Here is a 14,688-nt window from a genome sequence, read left to right as displayed (position 1 = left end):
TTGTTTAAAATGTGTTTTTATTTAGAACCTGTTCCTTTACATGGTTAAATAGCTAAGACCTTTCTCTGCAGAAACGTATAACTCTAATTGATATAGTGTGTATTTTAAAAAAAAGTTTTTTAAAACGTGTTTTGTCCCGACTCTCAAGAATCAGTGAACTAAATTAAAATATAAAAATACATATTTTATATAATTAATTAGTGGACGCAATGACTCATGATCCTCAGCATCCGTTGCTATGGAGACGGAGCCAGTCCGCTTTGCGATTGGGTGATTTCTTCAGTGATTTCTCATTGAGCTCAAACCATTGTAAGTTATGAGGCTCACAATTTAAATGTTTTCAAGGAGTAGTTCACATTAAAATTAAATTTATCCCCTCAAGCCATATGACTTTCTTCTTTCAGACGAATACCTTTGGAGTTATATTATTAAACACCCTGATGCCTCCGAGCTTTATAATGGCATTGGATTGTAACCATAAGATTGAAGCTGAAAAAATGCATCTATCCATCATAGACAAACTCCACACGGCTCCGGGGGGTTAATAAAGGCCTTCTGAAGTAAAGACATGAGTTTGTGTAAGAAAAATATTCATATTTAACATGTTACAAAGTAAAATTCTAGCTTCCGGCGAAACAAAGTCTACTTACGCCTAATGCGCAACTTATGCAGTTGGAAGTATTTTTTATAGTCTATGGTTGGAAGTAGCGTTGTGCGTCATGGCGTAGCCGTAGCGTAAATATCAGCAGTATGTCGCATTACTCGCATAAGTTGCGCTGTACACTTAAGTCGGATCCATATGTTTGTTTGGCACGTTTTTACTTTAATTATCCCCACCCCAACTGTATGTTCAAGTATAAAACGATTGAGGTATATAAAGGTAAGCTATAAAAAACTCTACTTCAGTCATGTTTCAGTTCAAGAGCCATGCTTCTACCCTCTTGGTTGGTATTGGGGATCCTGCGAGTCAAGGTTATGTTTGGTGGCCATTGTAATGCAGACAGATACAGACAGACAGACAAATGGAGCTAGAATTGTGTCTTTATTACATGCGAGAAAATAAATGATCTGAGAGAAAAAAAAAGTTTGAGAGAAAAAGTTATCACACTGATAGAAAAAAAGCATTTCATGAGAGAAAAAAAATATATTTGAGAGAAAAAGTGTTCATACCAATAGAAAAAAATTATATTTGAGACTAAATTTTTTTTGAGAGAAAGTATTTCCTCTAGATTAGAACATAAAAAACATATAAATTTGAAATTTGTACAATTATTTCTGAGAAAAAAAATCTCTCTCAAAATACTTTGAAAAAACTCTCAAATATATATATATATTTGCTATCAGTGTGAAAACATTTTCTCTCTAAACAAAAAAAAAGTGTTTCTCTCAAAACGCTTTTCTTTGCTCTCGATGCAATTTCTTGCTCTCGTGTCAGGATTTTGCTTTCGCTGTGAAAATTGTGTCATGGGCGGGGCCATGTTCCTATTGGCCAGTCGGGTGAGCATCGTCTTGTTTTGGGAGTCGAACTGAATCATTACACCATTGTTCGTTTCACCTAGATAGATGCCGCCTCTGCCTTAGTTGAGCACGGACACTCCAATGTTTGGGTAAGATGATGACACACACAACTCGGTGGGTAGCTGGCTGAGCAAGTTCAGCATCACTGAAAAAATCAAATCAAATCAAAGATTAAACATGAAAAAATAGCACTCATATTCATAAATGAATGTGTATTATATTATTAGCTTGCTAATCGCTAGTAAAGCTACATGGAGACATGGCAACTAGCCTACAAACAAACTTAATTTAAATTATTGTAAATATTTAATTCACAAAATGTACTGTATACGTTGCATGCGTTTAATAAGATTTGTCATTATTATTTTACTAAAATAAATATAACTTTTTTTTACTTATTTTGGGGTTCCCGTAACTTACCTGCAACAGTAGTTTGAGCTCAATAAGAAATCACTGAAGAAATCACCCAATCGCAAAGCGGACTGGCTCCGTCTCCATAGCAACGGATGCTGAGGATCATGCGGTATCATGAGTCATTCTGACGTCCACTTATTAAATATATATTTATTTTATTTTAATTGAATTAACATACAAAACTAATCCCCGTTCTCACAATCGAAGGAGAAACAATTAAAACTGGTGGACCATAACGGTCGAGGCTCATGGGTAGGCTACTATAGGCTACAGTGTTAGCCTGTTAGATTTGACACCAAACCGATGGGAAAACAGTTATTTCTCAAAGAAGATGCAGCAACATTTAACGTTAGATGTCCGTGGCACAACTTTACAGTCTCGTTAACGTGAAGAATATATTTAATATATTTTGACTGGAAGGAACCATGACGATGATTTACAATAGTGAGTAACGTGCCATGTCACGAACTGCCGTATGACCTAGCCTACAGTTTGTATTTTACTATACGTATTTTACTAATAACAATGTTTTGTTACAATATTTTCACCGCAAAAAAAAAAAAAAAAAAAAAAAAAATGCAGAGACGGTAACTATACAGTGGTCTCAACGTGTAGCCTAAATAAGTAACCTAGGAGAATATGGAAATGGCCGATTTACTGTGTGTGTGGTGGGTGGTGGCGCGGGGTCTAGTATGATATTAATTTTGTTATGTAGGCTAATTGTAATTTTAATATATTTTATTTTTATATATAGCCTATCTGCATTTACTGCTATTCGTATGATTATTAATAGTTTTCATTTTGTGTCATAAAAAATAAAATAAAAAAATATATAGAAAACTCAGTGGGATTTGTGATGGTCCAGTGTTGTCCACCAGAGCGCACTCTTGCGTCATTAGTTCTCTCGGTCATGGCAACCGCGTTTTCATTGACTCATTCCCTGCATAGATCTCACCAAAAACGAACACGCCAAAAACACGGGCGGATTCATGAGGAATGAGCCGAATCCTCTGTCTCAATGACATTCTTCTAAAGGCTTTTCACTGAGTGAGATCTAGAAGACAGATTTGAATGTTCGCCGCTGATCGGATGTTCAGCTGACTGTGATTGCAGGAACATTGTGCGATCATCATCATGGCTGCGTCTGAATTATATACAAAGGTAAACTCACACACTCATCATGCGATCGTGTTCGTGTTGACATCAAATGCTGATGTCAAAAAAGACTGTAAATGCAATGAAAATGTGTCAACGCGATGCCAATTCCTGCATGTCTGAAAGTGGTGTTATTGTTGATGCTCACGCGTAATGCTTAGGGCATATGTTGTCATTATTGTCCTCTGATCATTTGAATGAAGTAATTCATCATGCATGCCTTATGTCCGACGAACAACTTATTGTTTAATTGTAATACGAATTATTGCTGTCATAAATTGTGTTTTAGTGTTTTTTCCTTTGTCTGCAGAGATTGCTATGCTATTCGATTTGTCCTTTAAATGAACAACCTTAATTATTTGGGATCGCATTGAACAAAGCATTTAATATGAATACAATTAAATGTGGGCTACATGACACCCCTACATCGCTGGTCATTTTATTTAGAAAGATGTTGTGAACTGTATAGCTGGACTGTTGATGGACAAACACCTTCGGCATCCTTGGACAGCAGAGATGTGTAGTATTTGGCAGGCAAGCTGAGGTTTTCAAAGGCCTGTTATGTATTGATATGGGTCACAGTTGTAGTTGATGGCTGACCACAGAGAGCCAGTGGGATGCAGGCGGTGCTGATGCTAGCATCACTGCCTGCATGGGATGATGCAACCATTTCTGGTGCTGATGCAAGCATCTCGGACATAACAGCTGCATCCACGCGTCTTCCATTGTAGTTGTTTTCAATCCCCTGCCGCGGCCTGTAGGCCGGTCCGCACGGATCAAGGCGTGTCTCCTTGAGAAAAAAATCCATATATTGTTGCGTGGAAGTCGGAACATGACATCATCACATATGTAGTCAGATGACGAATGGCTTTTTTTCCTTACTGAAAAGAGAGGGAGAGAAGGGGGGGGGGGGGGGGGAGGCCCACCCATCCCCCATGATGCAGCTGTCTTATTGTAAATGCACTGATGTATCCTTTCGAAAGCTGCTAGAGCACAGCACATTTATTTAGATTCAAGTCTTGTGCAACAAGGGTTTGTAGCTTGACAAGGGTTATTTTTAGCAGACTTGTGCATTTTTAAATTGGTAGCGTGATTGTGTTTAGTTAGTGGTCTACTGATATACAGTATTGCTTGTTTATGTCCTGGCAAGGTGTGCATCTCATTTATAATTCAATCCTACATTTTGTTTAAGGTATGTATTGAAATTACATTGGCCACCCTGCTCTAGATATTCACATAAAGCTATTAAAAAATCCCAATTTGGTCAACCGCTTAGTTTGATTCAACCATGTTTTTTGTCATAACATCCTATTTTTTCACTACAAAGCATTCAACATTTGAATTGACTACAGCCTATTAAAGTACTGAATGAAAAAAAAGAGAATTTGGTCATACGCTCGCCCTCATGTCGTTCTAAACCTATATGATTCCCCTCCGTCTGCAGAACTGTCAGAACACAAAGAAGATCAAAGTTTGAAAAATGTTTCAGCTGATTTTGTCCATATTATGAGAGTCAAAGGGGTCCACATTTTTCATCAAATTAATCTTCTGAAGTGCTACGATCACTTCGTACGATGAACAGCTCGAAAACCCTTTATTCACCCGCAAATCAGATCAAGACATTCAACACAAACCTCAAACCTCAACTAACATCAAACCGCATTGGTTCTCACACGTCACATGCCCAAACATCATGGCATTGGAATACATCAATCGTTGTATTGATTCATTTCCTTTTTTTTTTTTTTTTTAAAGTTTCTGACTTGACTTTGATTATATGGACAAAAACAGCTGAAACATTCTTGAAAATATCTTCGCACATGTTCTGCAGAAGAAAGAAAGCCACGGTATGAGTTTGGAACAACATGAGGGCGAGTAAATTGACATCATTTTCATTTTTGGATGAACGCATAACGATTAATCGCAACTAATCGTTTGCAGAATAAAAGTTTTTGTTTACATCATATATATGTGTGTGTACTGTGTACACTAATTAGCCTATGTATTTATAAATACACACACATGCATATATTTAAAACATTGACATGTTTATATACATTTTTATATTTAAATATAATCATAAATACTGAAAATAGATTTTTTTCTTAAAATTATACATGTATGTTTGTGTATTTGTATTATTATACACAGTAGACACACATATATGATGTAAACAAAAACTTTTATTCTGCAAACGATTAGTTGCGATTAATCGTTATGCAGCCCTAAACTATTCCTTTAATGCAGTGTAATCTTGTAGTGTCTCTGTTATGACTATCAGCAGACAATCAAATCATTGTTATAATGATCTTAACTGCAATGATGACATCACGTCTGAATATTTGATTTGGCAGTCTTGCAGTCAGCATGAGGTTTTCCTATCCTCTCTCAAAGGTCAACGAATCCAGGAAGTCACATTCACAATTTCCTTGGGTTTGTAAGCTACACAGAGAACACAGAGGTATTTGTGTGTGCTCATGTTCTCCGGATAAAACTGGCATTGATGCAGGGAATGGCCAGTTCTTTTCGCTAGTATGGAATTCTGCCTCAGGCTGCTTGCAGATCTTATGGATCCAACTTTTTGCAAAATCACCAGATCCTTATAACAGAGAGTGAAATTGCACTCTTGACATGAACCCGAGACTGCGTCTGGAACTTAGTGTAAAGAAAAAGCTATTTATATAATGAGGCTGTATTTGACTTTTTATTAGCCTATTATTTAATTTATTTCTGTGAAGGGTGAGTTATGTCAATTTATGATGGACTCACACAGTTGCAGGTTTGCTGTCAGATCCAGTAAAGTTTGTACACATCGGACACTGAAACAATAAGATCAGGTTGAAATGATCTATTTTTCAATAGGATCTGCAGAGTTGCGGGTGCTGCTACACAAAGCCTGGACTGTGCAAGGTTTGACAGACTTGCAAACTTTTCATTTAATGGCATTTAGAAATAATAGTATCGCTCCCGCTTTGTCCTTATTACCTCAACATGACTCTGAAAAGCATCATCGATGTGTTAATGTGGGGGTTGGGTAGATGTGTGCTTGTAAACGTTTGAACATCCAGAGATCTGTTCATTTATTCAAAAATCCATTACAAATACATGCAATACATTATTATTTAAGGACATTATTATCATGTAGTTCTAAATATGATTTCTTTTTTTTGTGAAATATAAAGGATCATTTGAAAAAGTGTTGTTTGCACCCCAGCGTTCTTCTAAATATCTTCTTTTAGAAGAAAGTAGGCTAAGGAAATATCACGTTGAGGAAATTATTACAGGAAAAGCCTCATTCCGAGGATGCAATTCTTCAAAATTTGAAGTAGCCTAGTTTGGCATAAACTTTTTTATTTCTTGGAGAAAAAAGCAGCGATTTGTTAAAATATTACAAATATTTGTAAAAGTTTTGTTGCCAACATGCAGAAACAGGAACAGAGAGGACTTCTGAAGACCATGCTGTGTGTTTAGTTTTTTAAGACCCTTAAACTGTAGATATTTTGATTTTGTACGGAAAATACATTCTTGTTTTAAATGGTGTTTTAAAAGGCCCTGGCATATTGCAATTAAAATCGAAGAACGAACTGACATCATTTACAACTAAATCAGGGCAAACCGAAGTTTGTTTGGAGTTTATTTGTGAAGTTTGAAACAGCTTGCCAATGAAAACAAACTTTCCAGAATATCTGGACCTTTAAAGTTTTCTAAACCAACATGGACGCTTATCTTTTTATTATCTTGGACATTCTATGTTGTAACAATGCTATTGGCCCTTTGAGTGATAATTAGATATGTGACCCTGGGCCACAAAACCAGCCTTATGTGTTAATTTATGAAATTGAGATATATACATCATCTAAAAGCTGAATAAATAAGCTTTCCATTGATGTATGGTTTGTTAGGATAGAACATTTGATTAGGATGATATTTGGCCGAGATACAGAGTACAACTATTTGAAAATCGGAAATCTGAGGGTGCAAACAAATCTAAATATTGAGGTAAATCGCCTTTAAAGGTTTCCATTTCTGTTGGCGATTGTGCTGCATCCACTCACAAAAATACAATTTTGATATATTTAAAGGTAGGAAATTGAAAAAATATATTCATGGATCATGATCTTTACTTAATATCCTAACAATTTTTGGCATAAAAGAAAAATCGATAATTTTGACCCATACAGTTTTTTGTAAGCTTTTGCCACAAATATACCTTATGTGACTTATGACTGGTTTTGTTCAGGGTCACATATGTGAATGACTCTGTTCTTTTTTTTTTTTAATGGCAAACCACTGACATGTGCGTTGCATTACTAGGAGGTAAATGAGCTCTAGGGGTAAATGGAATGAGCGGTAAACAAGATCCCTGTACTATCTGCATGTGCATCTGTTGACATGTTCGCATACAAGTTTTAAACGTATCTTTCTTGTTGATTCTATCCACTGACGGTCCCGCCTGCAAGCAGCAGTTGTTGTACGTTCTTTGCAGAATGATCCATTTTTTCTTTTTTCTTTTTAAAAGCTTCTGTTCTTGCTCATGTGACACTAGAGTGTTGGATTCTGACAAACAATTCTCTCTGCTGACTAGAGCATCAGCCACTCGGAAGACCGTCTCTCCCAGAGTCCCTCAATATATAGCCTATCCGCCTGGGATCAGGGATCCAATCAGATGCATTGAGCGATCCATAGCCTGCTCCCAGCTTTGGCAGAAATAGGGCAGGGTTCATTCTTGTATTGTTCAGTATGAAATAGAGCAGTTTATGCTTTAAACATGAACCAGGAGTTGGATTATATGTTTGTTAAAGTAAGTACTGGAATTAATATCCTTTTGCTTGTTTTTAACGCATGCAATTTCACTGTGCTACTTCCCTTTTAGTTGGTGATCATGGGTTTTTGGAGAAACTATGAATTGGTTAGAAAATCCCTGGTGGTCTTTCGCAACTTAGGTAAAAAAAAAAAAAAAAAAAAAAATTTTATTGGAATATGCCTATGAATGTTACATTTTCTGACTATTTTCTTGTTGTTGCATGAAAAAGACTCACGAAAAGGATTAATTATTTTTAGTTACATCAATTCTGGGTTGAACTGATTCAAATAAATCAAATTATTTCATTGCACCTGTTTTTGGTGTTCTTGGTCATTATATTTTCAAATTTCTCTTCTCTCAGTTTGAGTTCAGTTCAGCAAATACTTTGTAACTATTGTGGACGTACAGATTAGATTAGATAATTAACTAGATACTACTACTACTAATAATAAAATGTCAAAATGTATTGAATTTAAGGGGTCCAATTATGCTTTTCACATTTTCAACTTTAGTTAGTGTGTAATGTTGCTGTTTGAGCATAAAAAAGATAGCAAGGTTACAAAGCTCAAAGTCCACTCCAAAGGGAGATATTTTATTTAATATAATCCACTTTTCAAGAACTACAATGAACGTCTCGTTTGGACTATAACGCGGTTTTTCTGGGCTTTATGAAGTCATATTGTTTCTCATTTAAATAATCCCCGCCCACGGAATAAGCAGAAAAGCGGACGAGGCCTGGTTGAGCTGCTGCTATGTCAAAGAGTCGCTGTTTTTTCCACAACTCATTTGTTTGACAGTCCTAAGGCCGACAAACTTAGAGCAGTTAACATTTATTTTAAATACTGTTCCTGAACATTATAATACCGATGTTTATCTGTGCGCTGCACATTTTACGGAGAACATCTTCCAGAACCACAATGCAGGCTAAACGTAATTTTGCATCTCCTGAAATGGAGCAGTTTCCACTTTGTCGGGACAATCTGTTGTTGGATCACATATGTCTTATTATTTGTAGTTGCGTTTTCTATAAGCAGTTCGAATTCTAAGTTTTATACGCTCTCCTGCTAGCCAACATTAGTGTCGTTTACTATAGCTTTTGTAAGCTCTCGCTTTTGTAAGGCTGTTCACCCACCCTTAGGAAATAACCATGTTTTTGCGATCAATTACTGTTTGAAAAACCATAGTTTTCCAAACAAATATCATGATTAAATGGTGGATAACACAATGGGCCCTATCTTGCACCCAGCGCAATTGACTTTGAACACCGACGCATGTATCATTCCTATTTTGCACCCGCGCACAGCGGACTTTTCCCTCCACAGACGCACGTCGGTAAATTAGTGAATGAACTTGCGCTCGCGGGGGCGGTTCAGCGCAAAGAGAAGGCGTGTTCCGGCGCAAAACTCCCCTGGTGCTATTTTCCAGTTTTAGAAAGCAATTGCGCCACTTACCAGGAAAAAAACAGTCTAAAGACAGTGGCGCGTTGCGCGTTAGTGATATGGTATTTTAAGGGCGCGTGCTTGGCCATAATGTAGCATGTTAACGCGCATCCACTTTGATTCTCTAATAATTATAAACAGACGCAGCAGGTTTAATTTTTGCAAATCATACATTATTACAAGGAAAAATATTAACACACGAGGGAAATCATTGTTGTTCCCGTGAAGATGTGAAAAAGATCTATCTATTTAAAAAAAAAAAAAAATCTAGATTAGGCTACACATTTACCCAAATTATACGCCTGTTTAACCGAAGCTAATTTGGGTGGGTTTCTCCCATCATCCCCAATGTCACTTCTCTGTCTTTTACGGTCCTGACGAGAGCGTCGGCCTCCTCGGCTGTGAACCGCTCCTGGCGTGCGCTTGGCAAACCCACCGTTATAATAGCAATCCGCCGTGGAACAAGCGCGTCTGCTCTTAAAGGGAATGTGAGAGGACGCTCTGATTGGTTTATTTCACGTTACGCCCAAACCACACCTATGAATAATGAAGCTACTTCAGACCAACCCCTTTTAGATTTGCACCAGGCACAAGAGTCGTTTATCCCGCCGGGAAAATAGCAACAGCGCCAGGAACCGCCCACAAAGTTACTTGCGCTTTGCGCTTTGACACTTGCAGTTCAGATCGTTAAAATAGGGCCCAATATCTATAATGTATAAGACATTACCACTGTGAAACTTCCTGTGAAATCCGTGCTTGCAAAGTCCATGCATGGAATGATGATCCTCTTGTTTGTTAACAATAACAGTGTCAGGGTCTGAATCGGGCTCGAATTGGTTTGAAATTGCCGCCATCCTTTATTTACACTAGAGTAGAGCTTGAAGTTATGGAGTGGCGGACATTTCCCGAACACACGCTAAGCGCTGCCAATCACAACACACTGTTCAGCTAACCAATCACATCACATTTTATATTTCGGAAGGAGGAGCTTCATCGAAAACGACATGTTTGGGAGTCGGGACGGACTGACAGGAGCAGTAATAATGTAAAATATGTGAAAAAAATAATGTGTTTTTTGAACAATCATGCATCTCACACACACACACACACACACACACACACACACACACACACACACACACACACACACACACACACACACACACACACACACACACACACACATTGTGTCAACATTACTTACACAATTATAGATACAGAAAAATATAAATATATCCAATAATATGCTTTCAGGGGCGATATGAGATGAACTAATTTACGAAGCTATTTTTTCATAGGAATTATTTTCTGTAGTGGTTATGCAGCATCCATAAGCAAGCATGAATCAGTGTGAACTGATAAGGATTGAATCATGCACCAATTATGCTTATAAGGGAGACGCTCTGCTCAGTGGGCTGAAGGAAATGGGCCGTGATCTCATATCATGGGATTTTATTGTCCGTGTGTACATTGCATCTCCATTTAATTTGACTGAATTTAATCTTGCGTCATTACGTTTGGATGGGATCCTGTCTCGGGCTGTGGCCATTCATCAGTATGGCTGTTTACACTCTTCTGTGCCCCAGAGAATCCTGGATAACCTGGCTTAGGAATGCTTGGAGTAACTGTAAACAAGTGCAATGTAGTTATTTTTGTCCAACAAACAGATTTTGTGGGATTTCAGGCATTTTTGGCAAGCATATGTGTGAGCTGGTCAATAGTAACAGTGCGGTGGGTGAAGGGTTTGCTGGTGAAGGGAGACTCTGGGAAACAGCAGGCAGCAGATTTTCACATGAGCGTCCGTCATGTGATGGTCTGTTCTATTCTCCCTCTCTATTTTTCCTTGTTTTCTCCTTTAGACTGTGAGGTCAAAGCACAGAGCATCATGTAACATTTAAAGGGATAACTCACCCGAAGATGTTTAGCAGAATGTCTAAACTGCTCTTTTACGCAAGATGAAAGTGAAAAAGGACTGGGGCTGTCAAGTTTCAAAAAGGACACAAAACATCATAAGTGTCTTAAATGTAGTCCAATATTCCAAGTATTTAGTCATACAGCACCTTTATGTAAAGAACAGATCTTATTCATGCTTGTATTCTCAAGAAGTATGATAACCAGGGTGCGTGTGCAACTTAAATTTAGTTATTTTTTATATTGTGTACAGGATATATTACTTATTATGCAGCTTGTAAATGTAAATCACATTAATTGTACTGGATATGGAATAGAACAGCTTGGACATTTTTCTGAGGTGTCACATGGGTGAACTTTTCCCTTCACACACATTTCTCTCGCTCAGTTTGCAGTCAGCTGAGATGTGAATGTCATACAGATGAGGAATTTCATTTAATTGATTCTGTAATCTTCAAGCTCTCACACAGAAAGCCATGTGGTCTGTCTAGAATGAGGGGTGGATTATAGTGTGTCTCTGTTTTATGAGTTTATGAATAGCCAGAGGGCTGTACCAGAGACCAGTGTCACTGGGCTTTTGGACGTTCAACATCAAGATTTACGGAGGAATCGACTCACTTTGATTGAATCTGGCCTCGTTGAGGAAAAGAAGTTGTGACTTCTGAAGTGAAAGCTGAGGGTTAATTCTATAATCTCCGTTTGGCCGTGAAACGATTTACAAATGCTTTGTAAAGAACCATCCCCCACCTCTCTTTCTCTCTCTAAAACACACACAAATAATCACACTCCTCTTTTAAAAAGGTCATATTTGGTTTTGTATTTTAATCATCACGATTTATTTTTAAGTCATTTGCACATGCTTGAAGAATTGGAGTTTATCGTAGTGTTGTCACGATGCATTTGATTACCTTGAAAAATATTGATATTCAATATAATTTTCGATACTATGGTGAAAAACTGCACATGTATATTTTTAATATCTCAATTTTTTTGTCCATCCATTGAAATTCTAGGCAATCAATATTTTCAAGCCATAGGCTACATGACACATCGTAACAGTAATCCATATGAATCGATCCAAGAGACATCTGAAGAGACATGATCGCTTTAAACGATGAACAGATTTTTTATTTTTTTATTTAGTTTTATATTCGCATATAAACATGAATCAATTACCATTACAATTATCTCACCTAGGCCTAAATGTTTGCTCACTCAGGGGCCGTTTACACGACATCGGTTTCAACTAAAAGTGGCTTTTTTTATGCGTTTTGGACGTTTGTTCACACGACAACAGCGTTTTGGTGACTTGAAAACGTGAACTTTTGAAAACGGGTTTTAAAATGCAAGTTTTTGAAAACGATACCCTTATCATCTCCGTGCGAACTACAAAAAAAAACAAATCTGTGGAAACGGTGAGGTCATGGACATGCGTAGGCTTTTACGTGTTTACTCTATAGGCTTTTGCAAATAAAAGGATACAGATATTAACAGTAAGAAATAAGGGTGGCATACGGACATCATCACAAGTGGTTATAAAAATTACAGAAATCAACACAATATAACATTTTGTCATATTCAAGGTTCCTTACAACAGACTCAAGGATTATGTTTCCGAAGCCTTTGTGTTCAAAGGTTTTGACATTTTCTTAAAGGAAGTAAAACTGTACTTTATATCAGAGGAGAACATTATAAAATTGGGATTACAGTGAATGATTCTGGCTTTGCGAAGATGAAGTTTACCCAGAAGACAAAGTAATAATACAGTGCTATCAAGATTAACATCCTTAGAATGAAAATCGGACAAAAAAAAAATGGTTTTGATAATGTTGTCATCTGTACAAAGAAAAAAAAGTTTCCATTTTTAGCACATCGTTGCCGTGTAAACTTACCCTAAATGTGTTTGTGTTTTTACAATGGGGTAATTTTGTTGCAATAGCTTAGACAAAGCACAAGGAAGCTTAATTCAAAACTTTGGATTGAATTTACAAAAAAGAAAAGACAAGTAAACAGTCAGTAATAAAATATGACCAAACAAACAAATAATATACAGTAGAATAAATATACAAATGAATAAACAGTGGTTTAAATTTGTCAGGTAGGTTTAATAGTAGCATTCAGGTACAGAAATACTACATTGAGCCAAGTAATCAAATTTAAAACAACACTTCAACACTAACAATGACAAACTTCATTGTTAAAAACAGAATAATCTTTTCAATTAAAGTTACACAGTTATTTAGTCAAGAGCAGTGAGTGATTTTGTTTTTATTAATATTAATGACAAAGACTGCTGGAGGTTTATTAGGCTGCTGTCACTTTAAGAGCTAATCCACGGATCCAATATACTGTTACACGTGTTTATGTGAAAACTTGCTGAGACGGACATTTTTACATTATTTTGTGTGTACTTGACCGTTTAAGCCGCTGAAAATAACTCAATTTGGTACTTGCAAGCTGTTTGAGAAGTTCGAAAATTCTGAATTTTTATTTATTTTTATTTTATTTCCGTGTTTATATTACCTTTTTTTCACTCAGAATTGTGAGATATAACTAAAATTTGCGAGTTATAAAGTCAGAATTGCGAGATATAAATATAAACTTGTAATTGCGAAGTATAAAGTCAGAATTGTGAGCTGACATTTTTTCTCAAAATTCGACTTTATAACTCAGTTGTGAGTGTCAGTGTATATCTCACAAAAAAGTCAGAATTGCGAGTTTATAGCCCACAATTTCTTTTCTAGCAAATGCGACCTTATTTTTCCAGAATTGAGAGTTTATATCTCACAAACCTGACCTCATAACTCAGTTTTGAGATAAAAAAAAGTCACAATTCCACTTCTGCGGAAAATAAATATTGGAACAATTTCAGATATTTAAGTGTCGATACGTGTCGAAAAATTATATTTAAGACAACAATAGTTTATCTATTGTGTGAGGCAACTTAAGTTGGTAAAAATGTTTTGTCAGTTCAATTTCCATTGTTTTTGTTATAGGGATGTTCGCCGTGACGTCACGACGCGCTCTGGTTGGCAGAAGAAAAGTAATGACCGCTTAAAGCGCAGCGCAAACACAGAAGAAAATGGTTGTATCGTGCTTTGTGATCGGCTGTGTTAACAGGTTCGATAAGAGTAATAACCCCAAGAGCTTCTATCGTGTACCTAAACAGCCTGAATCAAGAAGAAAGCTTTGAATTTCTGCAATTAGGCGTCTATACCCAGCGGAAAACAATGGGAGCCAGCGGACCACGATCGCGTCTGCTACCTACATTTTGCGTTAAAAATTAAAACTAATTTTGTAAATAAATGTTACTAGTAGGTTCTATCCCATGATGGGTTAATTAATGAATGAATAACTGTACAAAATACCGCGGAAGACGTGTCAAAGTGTTTGTTTACATAACTTTTTGTGCATGCTGTGACTGAGCAATGGAAGTATAATAACACT

At 36.8% G+C, this 14,688-nt stretch overlaps 1 protein-coding gene across 4 annotated transcripts in view; it reads left to right on the top strand.

Annotated features, from left to right (window-relative positions):
• Nucleotides 1-2,790: 2,790 nt before the first annotated feature.
• myo5aa (myosin VAa) overlaps nucleotides 2,791-14,688 on the top strand; it is an 80,672-nt gene continuing 68,774 nt past the window's right edge. For all 4 annotated transcript variants that reach the window (XM_079621651.1, XM_079621649.1, XM_079621648.1 and 1 more), the window contains exon 1: nucleotides 2,791-3,093. In XM_079621651.1, coding sequence (XP_079477777.1) covers nucleotides 3,067-3,093 — 27 coding nt within the window. In that variant the 5' untranslated portion in view covers nucleotides 2,791-3,066. The remainder of the gene's footprint in view (nucleotides 3,094-14,688) is intronic.

The sequence above is a fragment of the Phoxinus phoxinus genome (assembly GCF_949152265.1).
Source record: "Phoxinus phoxinus genome assembly, chromosome: 8".
Taxonomy (NCBI): domain Eukaryota; kingdom Metazoa; phylum Chordata; class Actinopteri; order Cypriniformes; family Leuciscidae; genus Phoxinus; species Phoxinus phoxinus.
This window is presented reverse-complemented; position numbering and strand designations above follow the sequence as displayed.